The following is a 20,485-nucleotide window of genomic DNA, read 5'->3' on the forward strand; positions in this document are numbered from 1 at the left end:
CTCGCAGTCAGTCAGAACATCTTGTCCTCCCTCAACAAAGGACACTACACCCACAAAACTAAATTAGAGAACCTGTGTCCTTAGGGAACATGAGTTCCCAGGAACCCCGTTTAGGAACCCCCAGTCTAGACAAACTGTGGGGTACTCACGCTCCTCCCAGAACTCGAGCACGGCCGGCAGGATGGGGTCCCCCCTGCGGACGTCTCCCCCAGGCGGGGGGCCGGCGTCCTCCGTGCGATGCGAGTGGACCGAAGCAGTCTCCCCAGCGTCGGGGGGCCCCTCGTACGCCGACGACGGGTCCTCCTCCCCGACCAGTCTGCGGGAACACGCCCCAGGGCCCTTCAGTGTGGGGCGACCTCCTCAGGAGACAGAGGGGCCACCAAGGTGCAGGAAAGCATCTTTGACCGGCGTTTTGCGTCCCGTACCACCCACGCATCGTAAGTGGTTTCAAAGTGGCAACTGATTACCATATTTTCTCAAGTATAACACACCAACCATGCGAGTTTAAAAGTTGAAATTTAATGCGGAGCACACGAGCTACGGGTGCGGACTGTACAAAGATTTGCCTTTCCAAGATTGTTCGTTGCGACAAGATGCGACGGATGTTGCGAACGATTATTTTTATGGTACGAGCTCCTTTGTGAGCGAATAGAGCAAAGATTATTTTCGGTGCGTCGCACGTGAAAATTTTTTTAAGCGCAAGATATGCACCACGCGAGGATTATCTCTGGAAAAACTTGTTTTCCACTTAAAGTTTTGCTCCTGCTAACAATAAGCCAGATGCGATCCATAGTCTGAAACATATGCCATGTTACACAAGTCGGCCTCTCACGCCGTCGGATGACGAGATACGTCGGTCGCGCAAGTTCCGGCCCAAAAAGAGGAGCGAAAGTGAGTGTCATTGTTGTGGCGGCGTCCCAACTCGTGGCAGCCGAATTTTCCAACCGCCGAGCCACAAACCAACCTCCAACGGAACAAGCTTCGGCCGATTCCAAGCCGCTGCAACTGTGCCGCTGCTAGGATCATGGCAGGCAACGGCACCTCCGCAGGCGCGACTTCGTCAAAAGGCAGTCGAGGAACCACAAACGAGGCCGCGGTAAACACACTGGTCAAAGCTGCCTTCCAGGAACCATGGCCATCACGCCAGCACAGCGCGCGGGCACAGAGTACGACGCGGTCAGCACAAACAGGCAATTGCCAGTTTTTTTTAATTTTTTCTTTTTAGAATTTAAAGGTTTTAATAAAATTAGCAATACGATTCTTTTTCATTATCAACGAAAAAAATTTCCATGAATGTCACTTTTTCTCTATGTTAAAAAAAGTCAACGGCGATTGCAACCAACCCGCGCGCGAGGCACGTTACATCCTCACCAGACCTGCCATTCGCATTTGTTGTCTGATGAGGGCTCACTGAGAAATGGCGTTCCTGTGGGACCGAGCAAGCTACGACACCTTGTGTACCACTGGGACGTACTGCACTGACCTTGATGGTCACAGCAACCGGCACATCATAGGCGGTTGCAAGTCATCAAGAAACCGTCGGACGCGCTCAAACGCAACCTTAAACGGTTGCTCATAATCGCCCGTCTCGCTAACTTTTGGATCGAGGCGGGTGCAAATAACTGCCGCACTGAGACGGATGTGCAACCCAATATAGTGGGGCGAGCACCACGAGTGCAATTCAACGTAGCAATCCTGCTGCCGGCGGTTAAAACGTCGGGGTTGGAGCCACTGGGGCACGCGGGCTGTGCCAAAATGCAAAAGCACGGAGCAGTCTCGAGACGTGACCCACCTCTCTGCGTACTCGGGGGGATAGCCGCCGTCCCGGGCAACCATGCTGGGAACATTCTGCATTAGACACAAACGGTCCGGCATGAAACACACTTCCCTGAAAACAGCCTGCAGTACACAAGAGTGGTGGATTATAGTGAAAAGCGTAACATGCTTCCTCGAATATATTTTGAGGGATTTTTAGAGGAAGGAAACCTGCAAAACACAATGCATTCATTGGTACACCAAAAAAAAAAAAACATTAGTAACTTCTAAAATATTTAGCATCTGGTGGCATCTTATGGCTCGAACGCTACACGTAAACACCTTGATTTCATGTTAGGCTTAGAGGCTGCTCACGGTAATGCCTATGGATGCTACCGAGCTTTCTCGAATGGCACCCTCATTTGATAGCTAATAAAAGGAATGTTTACTAGTTTCGTGCACCACATTCTCGCTCGAATTTATGAATGCTCACTCACCCGCTAGCAGTTTTCTTCAAATGGTTCTCCCTAGCAAGCTTTCTACGAGTGTACAGACATACCGTCTACCCTCGCACGAGTACACAACCTCCAACAAATTTTTTTTACAAGAGGTTGCTGACCAATCGATTTCTAGTAAAGATAGCTATGAAGCGCATCCTCGCCGCATCCCATTTTCAATCGACTACAGTCTAAGCTTATTAGAACAGACCTGGTTACACCAGACATTTGGATATAACATACTGATTTGTGTAGTTTGGTTTTCCTCTACATACCATTGCTGCATTCAACATACTCCTTTTACAACAGACCAAAAGCTTGGTCACAATCAAACTCTGTTATAACGAGCTTAGACTGCATTCTCTCCACGTTCAGTTGATCTCAATAGACCCTTTCCGAAATTCAGTGCCATCTGGTGGTTCGTAAAGCAGTTTAGCTTTTGCCATATCAATGGCGGAAATGAACTTGTATCGGCACCGTCACTTTAGCAAGTCAACGGCACGCGAGGAACTCTTCCGTGTGAGTTCTTTCTCGATCACTTCCAGTTCGATGGTGACCAAGAACCCGCATTCAGAACAATGCTCCAACCCACTCAGATGCCTCGGGAAAATTCTATACACCAAAATACTTTAAAGCCGATTGTGTGCCGCCTGCAGATTGACTGAATCTGAGTTATTAGAAATAAACGCTTACGTAGCTCTTGCGTTACATTCCTACGTCGCGTCGTACTGACCCCCCGAATGTACAGGCCTCGCATCATCCCCTTAGAAGCATCTTCAACGTCCTCCTTTATGAGTCGCTAGAAGGCCGCCATTGGTATGGCACAGGTGCCTTTCCGCAGATGATGATAGCGATCAAAGTGGCCAGGCTGAATTTCGGAAAGGGTTTATTTTTGGAAGACAGCACCTGCCGTTAGCGAAGCATGCGGATCGAACGACCACACCAGTCCACCCTCTTTGGGTGTACGTACGGTGGCACCAAACTCAAACACGACTATGGAGGGTGTACCTCCTGTGGTTGGTGGCCCATAGAGGTGGCACCTGATAAGTGTTAATTACGGGCGCAAGTACACCTGTAACCGTCCGCACGGTGTGCTTCGCCGATATCAAATAAAACTTTTTTCTTTCATTGCTGAAAATAGAACACTACTGACCACACCAGGTGGGTGGCACCCGTCTACAGAAGTGCCACCGACCACCCCGGGTAGGTGGCGCCATCTGCGGGGTAGGCGTACCTGGTGCGGCCGGTGTGCCAGTTCCGGCTCGAGGAAGCGGAAGGTGTGGTGTCGGCCAAAGCGCACCAGGGCCCCATGCTGCAGGATGGTGGTGTCGTACACCCGGCACCCATCCAGGTAGATCTCTGCCTCCTGGTGGCTGGGCGTCACCGTCACCACCCCTTCCGTGTGCGCTATCACGCAGTGGCGCGGGTGGATGCCCGGCCCCTGCAGCTGCACACATCCGAACAGGCCGTTTCACCACCGCACATACCGGGTTTTAACCGGATACTAAAAAGTCAACGATCCGTTGTATTAAGGGAGGACATCACTTGGAGGGCCAGCGTTTGAAGCCTTAGCTTAAAATTAATTGAATTATTTAACTGTGGAGACTTTTAGGCATTACAAAAAGTGTGGTGCAAAGTTTCAGCTGTGTAGGACATTATGGTGCCGTCAAGTTCCGACAGAAAGAACACCCAAAATAGAGATAAATGGTGAAAAGCATGGACCTTTAGAAATGCCACAGCAAAACTTTATCAAAAATTAATGATAAACACTGGGGCAGCCGCTACAAACCATATGACGCGGGAACTAATACTCCAGATTGCAGACACCACAAATTCACGTTTCACGATGCGATAAACATGCGAGAATTCGCTACAAACTCTCGTGTCACAGAAAACAATGTCGCAGGATGCGGACGCCGCAGATTCGCGTTTTACCGTGCAAAGGGCCCGCAGAAACCTGCCGAGAATTCGCATCTCACGGGAACGAATAGTGCAAATCGCAGACACAGCAGATTCAAGTTTTATGGTGCAATAAACACACGTTATGTCATGTTATGAACCATTATGAACTCACTTATCAGACATACCGGTACAACAGATAGTGTAATGGATGTGATTCCCGTCGGACATTGCGTGACGTCCAATGGAAATCGCGGGGTGGCTAATGTTTTGGAACTTTTATGTTACAGATATTTAACCAGAAAAACGGTATGAGCGATCTCTTGGGGGCAGGCGTTCTCTCAGAACTTTACGATGTTTTTTTGTTGTTTTTTTTTTCATTTATGTAGCACAGATTAGTCTGGACAGTGTGAGTCTGAAGAACACCTGGTGAGAAGTAAAAGTTTACAATAACACTATTACGAAAAATCGGGCAAGTTTTATGCCTTCCACGTCTTCGATGAAGTCTTGAATGATTTTTTTTTTTATAAAGGGTGCCGATATCGATATGATGACACCAGTGGAGGCACTATGGCATCATTACCCTACCTATGGATCTTCATTGATTCTTAGGTAGGCTAAATATTTACCTATATAACCCTTCCATCCTGTCCATTCTTGGTTATGTGCATTATTGTATTTGTTTGTGTATAATCAGAGGATGCGCCAGTTTTTCTCTCACTATCGTACAGTTTTCGTCTTTCTTTTTGGAATCGTAAGAAAAGCCTGCACCTACGGGACGCCGGTCCCATCAAGGCCAGGTTCATGCACACTTGTGTTTTTGCATTGACGACCAAACAAAATCTTGAATAACATATGAAACAGTTGAACGAGACCCTTCACATAGATGGAATGTGGGCAGAGAGATCTCATTTTAGGAAACTTTGAACAAGTCACATCTTTTTCTGCCCAACCCCAAAAGAACAAGACAATGCAACTTCAAAAGCTCTTTCGATTCTAGACTAAAAGTCATGTTTATTTTTGCTTTTTTTTTTTCCTTTCGTATTGGTCTCAAGTCTTAGTTAAGGTTTGGCGAGGCTGGATGTTTTACTCGTTAGCACACCGTAATATTGTATAAAGAAAGAAAGGATAACCAGATATCTTGAACGAGAGCTCAAAGCTGCTTTTATGAGGCAACAGTGATTAGCTGAAAGTTTTGCCACGGTGGCATCCGTTCCGTGGGTGAACGCATGAAATAAGATTTTGGCTATCCTCGAAATGATTCGGATGAGCAACTAAACACTTTTTATTATAATTTTGTTTGCGTTTTGTATAACTGATACACAGTAACATCATCTTCTAAATTTGCGGGGAATGTGAGCCCAGTCAATCTATATTTTTGTGGCTGTTGGTCTTTCGTTCTGTCAACATTTAATTTGGGCGACATCAAATAAGATGTAATTTTGTTTCCATCGAAGAATGGTTTTGCAGTAAAAATTCGTAAAGTTACGACACTCCCGTTTCTGCGTCGACATCCAACCAAACCTCGCAAAACACGGACGGAACAGTCGAACAAGATTCTTCACTTTGACAGAATGCGGTTTCTTTCTGCATAATCCATACTCTCTTATGCGTGATCCCAAAAGAGTGGGACAAAGCCACCCTCCAGATCTAGCTCCTCATACGATCGGCCGTAGCGGACACCACGAGCCGTCGGAGCCAATCGAAGGTCGTGCGAGCGTCACATTACCTCGGAGAGGAGGCACAGCGACGTGCGGAGAACGTATTGCACGCTACATTCGCGGAGCCGGACTGGCCGAGACGGCTCGCAGCATCCACCGCAGCCGGACGTAAGGTGAAACGGCATGTAGGTCGGTTGTACAACAATATGTTCTCTTCATTTTCTCTTTCCGAAAAGGAACTTTTTTGCGACTGACGGAGACTCGTTGGCCGAGAAGGCAGCCCCCTCAGAACCAGCCAGAATCGTAAGAACCCCCATCCAACTTAGAATACAGCCGCGACATCCTGTCGAGGAGCGCGGTTCTGTCGGGATTACGGCGGAGCCCTGTCGACGCGTTCCCCGTACCTGCAGACACTGCGTTCCCGAAGGTGCAGAGCCCACTTCGGTCATGTTGAGCAGGATGCGGTGGCGGGGCCCCGGCTGGCCCCCGTCCGGGTGCACGGCCAGCAGGAAGGGCAGCCGGTCGTACAGGCTGCCACACCGGAAGCCCCCCTGGGGGACGACGCCCTGGGGGTTGCCCTGGGGCAGCCCCTGGGGGGACGTTGGGCCCGGGAGCTCTACGCCCCCGTGCGACGACGGCTTCTTCTTGCGCTTGCGCGGCTGGTAGTCCGCCGGACGCCGACGGATGTGGAACGACAGTGTGCCTGAGGGCGGGGAAAGCCGCAGGTCGCGCGGTTGAGCTTACGGAGACCGGAGATGACTCCTTCTCGGCGAGAAGGGCGGTTGTCTCACGAATCTAATACGGTGGCGTACGCCAGGTGCAAGAGGTACGGGATATATCGAACGCAGCTGGTGTTGCTTCGGCATTCGGGTGGGACTCGCATTCAATCGGTCGGGACACGAGTCGCAGCCGCCGATGCAGCACACGTGTTTTCCTCTTCCATTTCGGGCGCACCAAATTGAGACTACTGGATCATAGTGAAAACAACCTTTAGATTAGGAACAAGAAAAAGTAACAAACACAACACAAAGTTTTCTCACTACGATCGTTCATCAGCTAGCCTGCATAGTAACCATTATTACTGTTATGATGCCGGCCATATAACACATTTGCTGTAAAAACTAACTTACTTTCTCGGCACAATTGGGCGACGAGGCCAATCGCCCGGCCTTCATTCTACATGCTCTTGGCATGGGAGCCTTTAAGGGGGGACACTACCCAGAGAAAAAAAGATTCTTCAAAAAACATTGATTTTGAAAGATTACATATTTACATCCATCTACATACAGAGAGTATTCCCAGAAATTTTCACTAGTTTACACTGCATAGTTAATTTTTTATAAATTATTTTCTGTACACCAAAGCTAAAGGAAAGGTAGGGTTTGGAGCACTTTGAACACATTTTTCTCCGTTGAACTTTTTTGTATAAATTCCATTTTAGTCAATCTATCGTTTGAGAATGAAAATACAGGCAAGGCTCGTTCTTCACTTTTCCTGACTGAAATTTAATAAGGAATGCGCCTATGGAGTTTGTTTGTCACTTTACGGATGTCTTTTATAAAAAATGTTGACATTTTGTCGGAGACACAGAAGACCAAAAAGTTGACCAATTTCGCAGAAGAGAAAATTGATAGAAATAAATGACTTTTTACAAAAAGCTTTCCATAGGCATACCTCCTAGGCATTCTGCTACATATCTAGCGAATAAAAATCTTTAATATTGTGATAGTTTTCTGACGATAGATTAACTAAACAGTGTAGGGGTGCTGCTGATAGAAGCTGCCCTAATTTCCTTTCCACTTAACCGACAGACCTAAAATTGTGTTATGCACCCTCTAGCATGACCACCAGCCTACCCTGTAAATTTCATTAATTTTAAGCCAAGGGTTCAAAAGTTGACCCTCCCAGGGGGTGTCTCCCCTTAAATAAAGAACTACTCAATGAGAATCTGCAGCCGAGCCAGAGGCTTTTAGTAAAAATACCCGTTTCGGGGTTCCACCCACGAAGGAAAAGGGGGGGGGGGGGGGGGGGGGGGGGGGGGGGGGGTACCTTTAAGGCGGTTGTGCTGCCTCTCGATGGCCAGGGGGCAGTCGTCGTCGTCCAGGATGTACTCCTTGACCCCCTGGATGGATCCCAAGGGCCCCATGCCCCCTCCGGGCTGTCCAGGGTGGTCAAGGGGGGACGCCTCCCCGGGCGAAACCGGGGGAAGCAGGACCTGCATTGGGAGGGACGTACACCTCAAAACAATCAAAGCTCGCAGAACTTCTGGGGGCTGTCGTGAGAAAGCTTCATTCCTATAGACCAAACTCAGCTTTGACATCATGTCGTTTTGGGGGCGCTGCTATAGACACGGCACGTGCGAAGACGTTTCGCCTCGCACGAGTCTGGTGCCTGCACGCGCGCAGTGCCCACAGCTGGCGAGGGCAGGCGCCGGCTCGTTTGTAAACAACGCATTGTACTATAACTGAAGTATGTTTACCAGAAGAAATTATAGTCAGCGTGCCGGCACCATCTGGAGAGGGATGTCTTTCACTTTCTAATGTTTTCCTCCGTTTGATCTAGGTATAAAATGTCGGTTCAGAAGAGCTTTTCATTTCACAAGAGCTCTCATCGACAAAGTGTCTCTACAGCAAAGACACTCTGTGAATGAGCAGGACGATCAAACGTTCGAAGCGTTTGGCAAGAAGGTGAAAACAAAACTATTTTGTTAACACTGCAGCTTGGGCGAGTCGATTAAACTAGTTACCGAGCTGTGTGTGTGCCGACTGTCCGCTGTGCAGACGGTAACGTGGCACTATTTGTACCAAAGCAAACCAATCCAGCACCAAGTGAACATGCTAAGGGAATGAGAACCAGATTAAATCAGCACTTTTCTTCTGAACCGTCTTCTTTCTATGCATGCATAGAAAAAAAGGGAGACTTATGCCTGTTCAGTGCTGCCACAAAATGTATGGGTGCGCAAAGGAATGCCCTTGTTTATGGTAGAATTTATGATGGACAATACCGCCACCTCTCCAGTACCCCTTCAAAGGCAGACACCTCCCTCTCCCCTCCCCCAAGAGCCTGACCCCACCAATTCATCTCTCCATCCTCGCAATTCGGTTGTCTGCTTAGCACGAAAAAAATTAAACAGCCTGACAAAGGTTCCTCTGGTCTGATCCTGAACACTGCAGGTCTAACCCAGTGCACCGTAGTATGGCGTGCATCGAGCACTGCCTCCCCATCGATCACTGTGATCATCACAGTTGCCCTAACTGTTGGTGCAACATAATTCGTGTTGCTTTTGTGCCAATCAACGCCTAATCGTCATTGTTGTCCTCACCTGCACGAGGCAGTAGTGCAGGGGCTCCTCCTGGTCCAGGCCGTACTTGTCCAGGATCTCCTTGACCACGTGCGAGGCCGTGTCCGTCGTGGACAAGAGCAGCGTCTTGTATGGCACATCCCGGTTCAGGGACTCCCCGAAGATGCGCAACGTGCCCCCTGTCCAGTCCCCCACCCAGAGAGATGCCAGAGTCAGCCATCTCGAAGTGTACGAGTGTGCCCCATTTCCTCATTCAAAAGACAATGCGCGAACTATGCGATTTGCCATAAGCTCAAGCCCGTCAAATGGATGTGCACATTCTACTTTGACAGCATTCGGCCTGTGACAGAACTTTTTTCTCTGCCGCCTCTACGGCTGCGTTTCTAAAACTTCGAGACATGAATCCCCAGTCTGATGACCGAAGAAAGCGTTCACCCAAAAACTGGCACCAGAATTTTTTTTTTTTGAGAATGAATTAGCATTTGTGTGTATCCAAGTCTCTTTTTCCTCGTCTAAAAGCGCTACCATGCCCTGGAGATCCCAATACCAACCAGCCCAGCATTCTGCATTGAATGAACAGATTACAAGGGCCCAAGCATCCCCAACTGATGGGGGTTTGTGCCAGAGTAGCACCAAAAAGCTTGGCACCCCTAAGGCACTCCCCGTCAAGAAAGGTAGCTCGGCACCTTTTGAGCGAGCGCTATTCTTTCAAAACACAGGCCTTTGAAATGATTCAGTAGGCTCATGTCAAAAAGCAGTGAATTGTGCTAAGTGTTTTGAGCAGCACTCGCCATTAAAGAATGGCGGAACATCGCTGGAAGACAAAGGAAGGTTGGAGAACGTCGCCCCACACCTCCTCGTCTTCCAGCGATGTTCAGCCATTCTTGAAGCGCGAGCACCACTCAAAACGCTTTGCACCATTCACCACTTTTTTACATAAGCCTGCTGAATCATATCGAATGTCTGTTTTAGATTTGGCAAGTTTGACAAGCAATTGTTTGCTCTCGCTCTGATTTGCAGTCTATGTAGAATTGCCACTGTACTCGTGCACATGGTCACAAAAAATCGCGTAGCGCAGCTCCCATTGTTTGCAGAACGACGCCGTTTGGCATGATGAGACGCGAAAGTCCCCACCTTCGACTGCTACATGCACATCGCTGTGTTGTCCTCTCTTTTTACGCTACAAAATCAGCGTCAAAACATTTTCATCACACCTCGTACGTGTGGCGTAAGGCCAATGTGGGAAAATTCACCTCGTCCCTCACTCCGACACCTGCAAGCTCAAAAACTTCATTTGCTTGCATCGCTTCGGACTGCGAGGAATGTGGGAATGCTGTCGCCTTTGTCCTCGAACAAACGTTGGCACTGTGCCCTGCTCTCTGACGGACGGGGCCCGTAGCTGTATGCCGACGCAATAAACAAAAAAAAGGCTACGAACGTGCAACAGTGCTCGATGGGGTTTATACCAAGCAGCTCTTGCAATCGGAATGAAACGAATGTGACATGCGGCGAAGGAATTGTAAATGCATAAAGGACTTATCTTTTTCCTTCATGCAGCTCTTCTTTGGAGGCCTTATTTACTGTGAAATGCCGCTGCGCATACAACCTGACCATGAATTGCCTCTGTGCCTACTACATTACCCTACTAATATGTAGTTCCTTTTTCACTTCGCAGCCCCTGTTCAGGGGAGGAGAAAGAGCCGGGGAGTGTTAGCACACCACTTACCCCGCCATCTATTGGGTAGTCCTGGAGCACTTCCCACTTGTGTATGACTAAACCGAAAGTTTCAAAGCTTTTGCGACGTCAAATCTACGCACCGTCTTATAGCGCTTTCAAGAAACATGTAAAGCCCACGATGAATGAATGATCCGTTAAAACTATAAAATTTTAAGTGCCAGTCAGAGGTGATTTTGGCCCACCCGATGGATGGCACCGGTGTGCCCGGGGGTTACGAGAGATTGCGACGCATTCTGTCGTGGGCGAACGCAAATGTGCGGACCAGCCCTCGGTCCGCATGTTTGCTGAGCGCTTCCAACTACTCCGTCGGGGTCACATGTTTTATAGGGCGCGCTCGTGGTGCAAGCTGCAAGGAAGCGACCAAATGCGCCGATCTTCTGAAAGCATCCCCGCCCACTTTACTCCTCACCAATCGACAACGCGACGCGTGCAACCGATTGTACTGGTTGCACGCGTTAAGAGAGGGACTGCTCCCCAAGGCTTGAGTCGTTCCTCCTCTTAAATCTAGGCCCTCTACTAGGTCCAGGGCGATGGCCCCCCTACCCATGGGCGGATCGGAGCACAAAACTTTATGGCAAATCGCTAGGTCCGTTAAACATTCTAGCATCACAAACGTTGAGTGATACTCAAGTTTCCAGATACCTACGCTCAAGGCTTCATCAGATAGTTTAACGCATACCATGTACACTTGATAGTTGTTCCAAGAATGAAGCGATACTACTGCTAATCGAACTGATAAACCTGGCGATCTTCCAGGGCCTTCCATACCCACAAGCTCCTCTCCTTCCGTGCTCCTCCTTGCCACCCTTCAGGGCACATGACCTCCCCGTCAACCAATTTGTGTCAAGCCTCGCAGTCATGCTTTTATCCAGGCTTTACTTTTTGGCTTCACGAAATTCCGAACACTTAGCCCAGTGGTTCTCAAAATGGGGTCCGCGGACCCTTTGGGGTCCGCGAAGGCATTCTGGGGGTCCGCGAAGCCCTGCCTGATCGGTCAAGCCCAGCAATAAAAGTTGTCTTTTCTCAGGTCGAAAATAAATGTTTCAGTTTTCGGGCGGGTTTTCTCATGTGTATATCAATAAGCGAGGTCTAGCTATTTAACATTAGTCCTTAGATATATCCATTTATTCAATAATTATTATAATTAACATATACATTTCCCCTGCCCTCCCCACGAACAGGGTCCTACCTCATCTCTGCCGATCCACAAGGGGTCCGCGAAACATCGATGGTTGAGAACCACTGATTTAGCCAAAGACGTTATTAAAAATAAACGAAATGCTACAAAAAAGACTCAGGGCCAGGTGGAATCTCACAGAACTATAAGCTGGCTCATAGGGCGACTCCACACTACTAGATCTAACCTAGGACCTCGGCCACCTCGTCACACTACACTCGCGCAACTTATCCTTCAAAAGAAAATGAGACTCACTCGTTCTGCGCTACAGGCAACCTATATTCCACCGTGCCAGTGCACAGTGTCACGGTAGTTCGTTTGTACGTCCATTCATATGTTTTCCACTTGTCCCCGTGTCTTTTTTGCCCCGTCCTATCCATTCATTCCACCCACCGGCCTCGGGGCTGCCCTCCTGGCGGAACTGCTGCAGCTTGCGCTCCAGCTTCTGCTGGCGCCGCCGCCGCATCACCGCCTCCGGGTTCGAGATGGACCGGGTGAAGCTCGTCTCCGGCAGCTCCGTGTACAGCTTCTCCGCTATGCCGTCACGACCCGCAGCCTGCGTCCATTTGTCAACCGAACAGTCGGTTACGGCACTGACGATACAGTCCTCGCTTTCTGCCATGCGGACCCACGTGGCATGCTCTTATTTAATTGTCAGAAGTCGACAAGAGGCAATGGTAAAAGCTTGACAAAAGAAACCTTAATATCAATTCGGAGGAAAAAGATTGACGCCTCATTTTGGGCACGTGCTAAGAGTGAATTACAGCTTGAAATTAAATCTTCGGTGAACCGGGATTTTGGTAGAATAATTCCTATCGGAGCGGTGTACAGTCGTAACTCGTGACTAGGGTTCCGTGCTTTTGGGGTTTATTTTCCTGGGAATTCAAGGGGTGTTTTTACGGCATTTATTTTTCCTTACAGATTCTGTGTTTTCGAATATTGATTCCTGGTTCCCAACAAAAAATTGGGGTTTATCTGGCTTATGTCGAAGAAAACGGAGCAAGAGCACGAAGTTCCCTAACTCCAGTCAACGTAAGTGAGACCCATACACTTGGGAAACGTCCCCGTACCGAAAAGAGAGGAAATTGACACAAAGTGTGCGGTTCCGAAGAAAAAAGCAGCCTCGCAGAAAGTGCAGTAAGGGCCTTGTTCTGGACCGAGAGAAAACAAAGTTGTAGGCAAAGGTTTGTTCCCGCAAAGCTCGGTTCTTTTTCTCATTCAATGACAGCTAAAACTCCGGGGCTTTTGGTTTTCCCCGATTTCGATAAAACACGCTTCGGGGTCGATGTTCGGGGCGTGTCGGTATTTACCGAAAACATGGAACGCTAGTCGTAACCACTCTTATCGACGGCATCTTACAAAGACAATAAATTTGGGGCAGTTAATAGTAAAGCAAGGTCTTTAATCGGAAAACATATTTTTCTATTTCTGGTCGTTAGTTCATATTTTTTCTTCCGACCAACTTGTTCAGTTGGAAAGGGTTTCTTTTTCCTGGCATTCACCAGCTCCGAAAAAAAAAAAAAAAACTGAGTTCAAAAAGGAATCTGAGTTAAGAGAGTCATTTTCGGGGCCCACTACTCTGCAGCCGAGAAGGCTGGAACATCAGCAGGGCAGATTGGACTCGAGTGCGTGTCGGCTTTCGGCCGCAATATCTGTTCTCATCCATTGAACACGGGTCTCTGCCGAATGCACACTCTGCACTTGCATCCAATCAGTGCCCCCCGCGCCGGCCTCCGGCGGGCGACGTAGAAAATCCACCACCGAGGTGCTACCTAAGACTCTCTGTCACTGCCACTTGGAAGACGAGGCCCAAACCTCGCCCCCTAGACGTCCCCGCTAGTGGATTTATGCGGCGCCAACTGGCTCGCAACAGGTCGGGAATCCACTAACGATGTTGCGCGCAGACGTTGCCTTCTAAGCGGTACTGGCTCAGACCACGAAGCCAACACGGGCCGACTGGAGTCGACGCTTGCGCCCCACGGCCCTCTCCCTCTCTCACCGCCTCCTTCTTGTCCCGCTTCTTCTTGTCCCGCTTCTCGCGCTTGGAGAGCTTGCGGCCGAAGCGGAGGGACTCGCCCTGCAGGGAGGGCAGCCGGGACTTCTCGTCCATGCGGCGGAAGAGGAAGCGGCCCTCCCGGTCGTCCTTGTGCCAGTTCAGCTGCACCAGCAGGGGCTTCTCCTCCCCGCCCAGCTTGCGCTCCTCTGCACCATATGACAGGTTCAGAGACGCACTGCCAACACGCTCGGCGGAACAGACTTCCGCATCTTCCGCTATGGTGCCTGGAATGCGTCTATGACCTATGCGTTTAGCGTCTTACTCGTACATCCAAAGTGGTCCCTAAGTGGCAACAATCGACGTCACAAAAGCCGTTGTGCTGTCGGATGTCGCAATCCTAATAATTAGATGCGCAAGTTCCGGCAAAAGTATGAGTGAATGCGAGTGTGGCCGTTGTCACGGCATTCCGACTCCAGGCTGACGAACCTGCGCAGTCCACCGATTGCATCCACCACCGATTCTGTTGCGGCGCCAGGATCGCAGCCAGGTGACGACTTGACGCTTCTACGACATCAAGTGGAAATCGAGGAACCACTTTTCAGAATTCGGTAAATGCACCAGTCAAAGAGGCATTCCAGACACCATATTTGCACCAACTTCTGCACAGCTGCCTTTCTGCATGTTTGGACGCACCTAGACGAGCAATGCTCGAGTGAATCACGACCGCCAGGCAAAGACTGGTCACGGTGTGTTTGTAACCCGATTGCAAAGAATTATTAAACCAGGAGCAAGTTCCTTCCTGTACCAAAGTCGGGAAAAGATTGATGAACAGGGCAAAGAAAAAGAACACCCCCCTAAGAAACTCGTATAGCCCTCTGGGGGATGCCGCTGCCCATTTCCACAACGCTCGGTGAAACAAAGAGGCGCACAAATCCCGCATGAATTCCCGTACGGCTGCATTTCTGCATCTGGGGACACGTCTAGAAGCGCAATTATGAAACGATTCTCGACTGCATGGCATAGGCTGTGTAAAGGTGTGTTACCCTACATAATAGTTCGAGTGCATCCGATGTCGATGCGGCTCTGGTGCTCGTATATCCCGTTACCTTCTTCTTTGCCTGGTCACTACGGTTGGATGTTTAACCTGAGTGTAGGGCTTCGTTAACCAAGGACACATTCTTTCCCGTACACGTCAGAAAAGCCTCAAACGGAGGAAATACACCGAGAACAGCTAAGAACTGAAGAACATGAATTTCCTGCTACACAATGTCCTGAATTGATAAGAGGCACATTCATCCAGAGCCATCGCTTTATGAAGAAACGATGTCTGCTGCATCGCTTTCCACACCATCACTTAACCTTCACGGCCATTTAAAATTATGCTTCTTCGAGCGCGGTCTGGCTCCCCCTGGACCAGGTTTGCCCATTACCCAAACGTCTTCAAGAGGCCACATGAAAGTCCTTGTGGATAGGGAAAAAACTCCTTGCACTCTCGACAACATTCTGTCGGCTCCAAGTGCCACAGAGTCTTGGAGGGGCACCACACCTAGCTGCAGCAGTGCTTCACAAATTACCCGCATTCTCGAGCCGCATCTCAGGATTCAGGTGAAGCCCTTGTACCAGGAGCAACTTTATTTCATCCCAAACAGTGATGCTCTTTTTGCTCTAGGCTGCCAATTAGAAATGCTAGACCAAACTGTTATTCAGCCGGTCAGGAAATAATGAAAACGAGCATGACGTAGTATTTAGCCAATTTTTGCAGAACGAGTTCCTGGAATAGTTCATGGGAACAAAACTTACAATTTAATATAAACTGGCCCATGCCACTCCTTCAGATTTGTGAAGCTTGCCAAAAATCGGATCATTGTAAAATAAAAATATTTTAGAGTATAAACTTTCACTCGCTGCAACTTATTCGGTTTGTGGCAATGGGAACAAAAAGCCTGGCAAGGCAGCCAGTGATCTTAGCTCTCTCACACAGATAGCATGGAAGGTCTAGCCACGATAAGCATCACATTTTCATGTTTCCACACTGGCATTGTCTTTTACAATACCTGCATACAAGAATGCAGAGCACCAAACGCGCTCTGTCAGCCTGCCACTGGTCCTCTAAGTAGCAGACAGTAAAACAATGTGAATAAACAAGTACGGTAGCAAACACCCGAGTATGTAGAGACAATGTGCACATGAACCCTTCTACAACCCTAAAAAAGTGAAGGCAGCGCATTGCAGTCTTTTCGTTAAAAGAAATTTACTTCTCGGTTTCTTTTTCTTTCTTTTTCTCCTGCACAAGTCTTCACAACAATAAAACAGAAATACCTCGTTAGTGTCCCTATAGGTGTTCTAGAAACAGACTGTTGTGCACGCTGTCCCTCAATGTTCTGCTCAACCTCTCAGCGAACGATTCAGACAGCGGTGCACATACCGAAAATCCCGAAAGATAGCCCACCTAACATCAAGAGCAAATCGGGTGAAAATATGGAGTGGGCTCACTTTCGGTGTACAATACAGAAAAATTCTAAAAAATTGCTATATTTAGATAATGTCCCTTCCAAGCTTGATATGGTGGCAAAGGGCGGCAAAGCAAAGACGACTATCGTAAAATACCGAGCAAGCGCCCACTCAAAATTTGAAGATAATCGCGAAAAAAATAGGGGATGGGCACATGTGAGGTCACCAATTTTACATTTATGTGTACTATGCACATTTTTTCAGATGTTTCAAAATTTGGGGGTGGGTGCTTTGTGCGGAATGGGCGGATGCATGGTATTCTGCAGCACTTCCCAGTCAGCAACGTTCGCTTATATCCTGCACTAGCGAACTAGCCGCATTTACACAGAGGCCATCATTGATCCCCCAATACTAGGATTACTAGGAGTGGGCTATCTTTCGGTGGTTAAAAAAATATAGCTAATCAAGCCAAAAATAGGTGGCGGGCTATTTTACGGGGGTGGGGCATCTCGAGATTTTACGGTGGGTGAACGTGAAAAAAGTGAGGTGGAAGATGCTCCTGCCAACACACTGCCCAAGAAGCAAACGGGCTTTCCAACGCCACTATCCAATAGCATGCATAACAGAACAGAAACCTGTATTTCCAAAATGTGTCTATAAATGGCAAACTCACAAAAACACACAGCAACACTGTTATTACAACTGCTACAAGAGTCAGCACCATACCCTGCTTTAGGAATGTTGCCCAGTGCTTTCAACATGGCAAGTGTCTGTATCACCAAACAATGTATCTCTAGATATGTGCTTTCTCGCTTCGAGATTGTGTATCATACAAAATTCAGAGGGTGAAAAGTGGTGATTATATTTGAAAATAGCAGTCCGGGAACAATTAGGTTTTTTAAGTAAGCTTAACAATTTGGGAGTTGTCAGGCTGCATTTCTTGCTTGAGGTAATAAAAAGCTTGTATAAATTGTCCGCAGAGATGATTGCCACAACCAAAAATTGCTTTCGTGAAGTTAATATAATTTTAGCTGGTGTTTCAGATTGAGATTATGTAGCTTCGGTGACAATCCTTGTATATCAATAGCACAGCATTTTTTTATGTCTCCAAGTAGCTTTAAAGATGAATTGGGAGCAGTAGCATTTGTATTAAACTTGGTTAAGTTGCAAATTTCTGCTAATATTTGTCTTTACTCGAGACTGCAGAAGTCAAGTAATTAAGAAGAGGGACCCAGTTACCTGGTAGTGGTCACCAGGCAACTGGACACCACATACAGATTGTTATACTTCATTTCGGCATAACTTGTCAGGGGACAAAACACGCGACAACTCTTTGAAATGCACTCTGACGGTACACTGTCATGTGCCTCGCTTCAAAGTTTTGACTGGCTGGCTGGCGACGTAGCTTTGGCAGATTGCCAAGCTAAGCTCAAATGCAGCCTAGTGTCATGCTCCGGTGGCCTCGTACAGTAGTCGCCAAGCACACCAATTTCACTCCGCAGTTCAATTTCAAGATGCGGCAGGAAGCTGACACGGGTTCACTAATGTGCCTACACGGCACATTAGTCTACTGAAGATAGAAATAAAGGTTTGCAAAACAGTCCAGCAGAACACATATGACACACAAATTTCATGGACACTCTAAACACAACTCCCACTACTGCTACGTGAAACAAATATGCATATAAGGTGTAAGCAAGGGCTAGCTAGTGTAACGACCTAAGCACAGCAAAAAAAATTGGGAAAGGGCTTTCATAGAACGTGTTAAAAAGGCCCTATCGTCGTTAAGGATGGTGTCCTCCCTCGGGGGCGGATTTGGGGGTGGGAGGAAGGGGGGTGGTTGTTCCCACTTTAAGCCCCCCAAGGTCAACTTTTTTTTAATGAAAAAATTTATATTCATTAGCGAAAAGTTCCATTTTCGGTGACTTAACAAATATTGGGCCAGCAAAATAGACTTGGGCAACATTTTAGCCGTAACGTTCTTTCTCAGCAGACCCCCGCACCCTGTCAGGCAAATGCCTACTACCCCCCACAAACCTGAGCAATAAATCCACCCCTCTCATCATTTCCTCTCTCTCACAGACCAAGCCACCCTGATCTGTGAGCAATGGCACACAGACCACGGCAGCTTGCCACAAGCGGGACAGCAAAAAGGACGCCAGAAAAAATGTCTGGCCTGCCTGCCGGCCTCCGCGCAGCACCTACCTCCGTTCTCGTGGATCTCGTAGAGGGCATAGTCCGTGTAGTCCGGGATGGAGAGCATGCGGATGTCGGGACGAAACTTCTCGATGAGCGTGCAGACCACATCGTGCACCGAGGCCGTGCTGGAAACGCGGATGCACTTGGTCACCACCTTCTGGTCTGCATCTTGGAAGTAGAACCGCATCACCCCGTGGAACTCCAGGTCCTGAAATGCAAGTGTTCCTCTCTGCACACTCTGCCTGCTTAAGAGTTTGTTCTGCCGAGGCAGCAGAATTGACTTTTGAGTAGGTTTGGAAAAGCGGACGAGCCCCTCCAAAAAAAGCTCTCTGCTCGCCATTATTAGTTGTTTCCTCCTCTCCAGCTCTGCTTAACGGGAAAGAGTGGAGGGCTTTGTCGGAGTAGCTTGTCTCACTATACTTCACCTGCCACAAACTACGGACAAGGAAGAGTAGAAACAAACAGGGCAAGCGCTGGTAGGCTAAACACGGCACTTTTCCTGCACCGTTCTTCTATCTGTCCTTGTCTGTAGTGCCATTTGTGGCTTTGCCGGTTTTGGTAGTCTGCAGTTGGCCCATCCTATCGAAAATGTGGGCAGAGTCTCCCTCCATCTGTCGGCAAACATTCGCCCAGCACTCAACCTCGACCAGTTCCAGTACTGGTGGTATCTTAGCCTGCCACCTTTGCACCTCTGTCCTCGACTTCCCACGGGCAATTCCGTTTCGCTTGAACTGCGACCATGACCGAAGCTACAAGAGCGTGCTCGGGATTTCAAGATCCGCGCTCACCGATGCTTGCAACGATGCGGTGGAAACGTCGTTGAAGCCAACGAGCTTGTAGCTTGGGCTCTGCTCGCACGGAGAGTGGAACAAACTACGCTGGGGAATTCCTGTCAACACACGCACTGTCCTGTCAAGTGTGTCAACGCGAGCCGACATGCAAGGAGGTCACACGAAGCGCAGCATGGACATCCACCTATTTGTTCGAGCCAAGATACACCGAGCCCGAAACCACCAAAAACGACACAAACTTTGACACAACGTGCTTTCTGCCGACACAGCTACGACGCTCCCGCGAGCCAGCGAAACCAAGCCAAGGTTGCACGAGACATTGTTGTGCTGGAGCGTTGGGCGTGCCTCGGCGACTCCGCCGACTGCGGCAACGCAGCGCTGGGTTGCGCCCGCGCGGGGTACTAGACCCGAGTCCGGCGTCGCTGCCACGCGGCTTGCCGCGGGCCGACGCTTCCCGCTGCGAATGTGGGCCAAGCCGTGACAAGTGCACCTTTCAGGAGCAAATACCTGCGCCATCTTGGCCCCGACACAGTTCAATGCGTGCTACCGCTCGAGGTTTCTCGGCGGGCGTCGGCGCTCGGCGACGGCGTCCGGCCGCCCGCACTCACCTCGTTCGGTTCACTGAGCTCGAACAAGTCGAGGCGGTTGGCATTCCACTGGTTGATGATGTTCCGGAGGTTGATCCGTTCTACCGTACGGACCTCGCGCTCCGACGCCATCTTCACGACGCTGGTTTATCCGGCGGTTGGCAGACAACAAAACATCACGACAGCGTGCGGCAGTCACCACAGCTTATGCGCGCACCCGCGCACCACAAACACGCGACCTTTTTTTTTCTTCTTCTCTTCTCGGCTCTGGAGTTGAGGCAGGCACTACATCTCGACACGCGCTAATTTCTACTAGCTGTTTTCTTTTTTTCTTTTCCGCGAACAGGTACTCAATTTCGTACACACACTCACAAGTTGGCCGTCAACTGCGCAGTCGCAAAACGGCCAAATTCCAATCCTCGCAGTGGTTGAT

At 49.0% G+C, this 20,485-nt stretch overlaps 1 protein-coding gene across 1 annotated transcript in view; it reads right to left on the bottom strand.

Annotated features, from left to right (window-relative positions):
- The window catches only part of LOC115313516 (afadin), a gene marked incomplete at its 3' end in the record, with an annotated part of 69,864 nt that extends 49,379 nt beyond the window's left edge, over positions 1 to 20,485 (bottom strand). The window contains exons 1-10 of the mRNA XM_029972483.4: positions 20,074 to 20,485; positions 18,681 to 18,882; positions 14,028 to 14,230; positions 12,422 to 12,584; positions 9,135 to 9,292; positions 7,862 to 8,027; positions 6,217 to 6,515; positions 3,487 to 3,699; positions 1,793 to 1,848; positions 150 to 316 (exon numbers count right to left, since the gene is read on the bottom strand). Coding sequence (XP_029828343.3) covers positions 150 to 316; positions 1,793 to 1,848; positions 3,487 to 3,699; positions 6,217 to 6,515; positions 7,862 to 8,027; positions 9,135 to 9,292; positions 12,422 to 12,584; positions 14,028 to 14,230; positions 18,681 to 18,882; positions 20,074 to 20,184 — 1,738 coding nt within the window. The remainder of the gene's footprint in view (positions 1 to 149; positions 317 to 1,792; positions 1,849 to 3,486; positions 3,700 to 6,216; positions 6,516 to 7,861; positions 8,028 to 9,134; positions 9,293 to 12,421; positions 12,585 to 14,027; positions 14,231 to 18,680; positions 18,883 to 20,073) is intronic.

This window comes from Ixodes scapularis, unplaced genomic scaffold, assembly GCF_016920785.2.
Source record: "Ixodes scapularis isolate PalLabHiFi unplaced genomic scaffold, ASM1692078v2 PGA_scaffold8__174_contigs__length_109621045, whole genome shotgun sequence".
NCBI classification, from domain to species: domain Eukaryota; kingdom Metazoa; phylum Arthropoda; class Arachnida; order Ixodida; family Ixodidae; genus Ixodes; species Ixodes scapularis.